Raw genomic sequence first — 2151 nt, forward strand, 5'->3', positions numbered from 1 at the left:
GGAGCACAAGTGTGATGAGGAACGGCTGAGGGACCTGGGGGTTTAGTCTGGAGAAGAGAAGGCTCAGGGGGACCTTATCTCTCTACAACTGCCTGACAGGAGGATGGAGAAAGGTGGAGGTTGGTCTCTTCTCCCAAGATACATGTGATAGCACAAGGGGGAATGGCCTCAAGTTGTAGCAGGGGAGGTTTAGACTGGATATTAGGAAAAAATTCTTCACTGAAAGGGTTGTCAAGCACTAGAACAGGCTGCTCAGGGAAGTCGTGGATTCACCATCCTCGGAGGTATTTAAAAGATGTCTAAGACTTGATGATCTTAAGGTCTTTTCCAACATAAACGATCCTACAATTCTTTACTTTCCCATTCAGCAGATTGGCTTTGCCAACTCCAAGTCCTTCTGAATTCCCTCTATACTGCTCAGATATTCCGTGAAAATTCAAATCATGCAGATTCCCAGTTTGGATTGTGGAAATTATCACATTAAAGGGAACAGTCCTAGCTACTGAGTAAGGTAAAAGGGCTCCAAAATTTGTCACAGAATGACTGAAGTTTAGGTTGACTACGTGGGCTCAAATTACACATAATTTTTTCCACTGTCTGCAAACCACTGCAACAGTTCAAACCCTTTAATTGCTCCAGTCTTCTAAATAGAACACTAATGCAAAAGTGTGCGTGCAGCTTATTTTTTCCATTTTTGGTTCAGATTTCTCTCTCAAACAGTACACTCATGTGGAAAGAGATTAAAAAGGGTATGTCAGAACACCAGGGAACGAAGATGCATCAAAGAGCTGATTTTTTTGGAGGAGCTGAACTGTTCCAATTTGTAGAATCAAGAACGTTTACTTAGAGATGTGAACCCCTGTGTATCACATGTGAAACTCCTGAGAAAACTGTTAGTGGCTGTATTTAGTAGGCCTCTGAAGTAGTTCAATACCCCCTGCCCATGAGTCTTCCCCTCAGCCAACAAGTCAAAGGCTTTTAGTGACAAATTATGAAAATCAAGCATAAAACCCTCTTAGCTCCTCCCACCACTAAAGTTCATACGTAAGGTAATAACTGGACAAAGCATCAAAGTCAGCGTGCCCCAAAGCTGGTCTTACCTGGATACTGGCGGATGGTGGACACTGAGCTGGTGATGGGGGTATAGGTGTGCGCAGTCAAAGGGTAGGCAGAGGGTGGGTATGTTGGTAAGAAATACTGGAACTGGACAGGCACTGACTGCCTACAGGCATCAGAGAGAGCACGTGTTACACACACCATTTCAGCACTTCATCCTCAACCCCTTGAATCCCCAAGTTTTGTCACCTCATCTGGCATAAGCCACCAAGTATCTCAACTATCATGGTTAATTCAAAACTACTAATTCCCCCCACCCCAGGTTTTTAAAATGTATTATTTCCAGCCTATCAGACCCTAGCAAAGCAGCAAGGCACTCAAAACCTACTCACACACTCTCATTCCTAGAGCTGCTATTTCCCCACCTGTTGTCATTTCTGGTTTCCATTGCTACGGGGTTTGGAGATGCCCGGTGACTGGAGAGGGGTATGAGATTACTCCTCTCTGCTGTGTAATCAGACTGGATCCGGGGAGAAGTATGTGTGATTTGCTGAGGAACCACTTTAGCTGCAAAAAGACAAAGATGTCATCAGTGGATAGTCACAGGAGAAGCTGGTAAACACGGCAAAAGTGAGATTAATTCTGGCAAACCCCCAAATACTACTCCTTCCCCCTCAACCCATCCCCCCTTCCAATCCCCTACTGATACCCTATCTGCAGCAATGACAGCCTTCCTCAGTAGGCAGAAAGAACAAGAGAAATGAAGCATTTTGTCATCAATTTATACCAGAATAGATGGATACTATAAGTGCAGATATAAATTATACTTGCTAACAGAGTAAGTTACTACGGTGGTGAAATGATTTTTTTAAATTGGTTTATTTTTAGAATCAGCCCAATTCTTTCTGCTGTCAAGAACTTATTTATCCAAATTTTCAAAGCAGAACTTGACAGAGATCAAGGGAAACGAGATCAAGGCAGACAAGTATACATAGACAGAGGCCAAGAAAAGAAAGAGCACACCTACAAAAGCTTCACAGGAAACACTGACATATGGAGACATAACTTCACTTCTTGCAATTTATGCTAGGGAAA

At 43.1% G+C, this 2151-nt stretch overlaps 1 protein-coding gene across 1 annotated transcript in view; it reads right to left on the reverse strand.

Annotated features, from left to right (window-relative positions):
* SAP130 (Sin3A-associated protein, 130kDa) overlaps window positions 1-2151 on the reverse strand; it is a 19117-nt gene that overhangs the window by 10251 nt on the left and 6715 nt on the right. The window contains 2 exon segments of the mRNA XM_010021719.1: window positions 1101-1222; window positions 1482-1623. Of these exon segments, the coding sequence (XP_010020021.1) occupies window positions 1101-1222; window positions 1482-1623 (264 nt within the window).

This window comes from Nestor notabilis, unplaced genomic scaffold (assembly GCF_000696875.1).
Source record: "Nestor notabilis isolate BGI_N333 unplaced genomic scaffold, ASM69687v1 scaffold3639, whole genome shotgun sequence".
NCBI lineage: Eukaryota > Metazoa > Chordata > Aves > Psittaciformes > Psittacidae > Nestor > Nestor notabilis.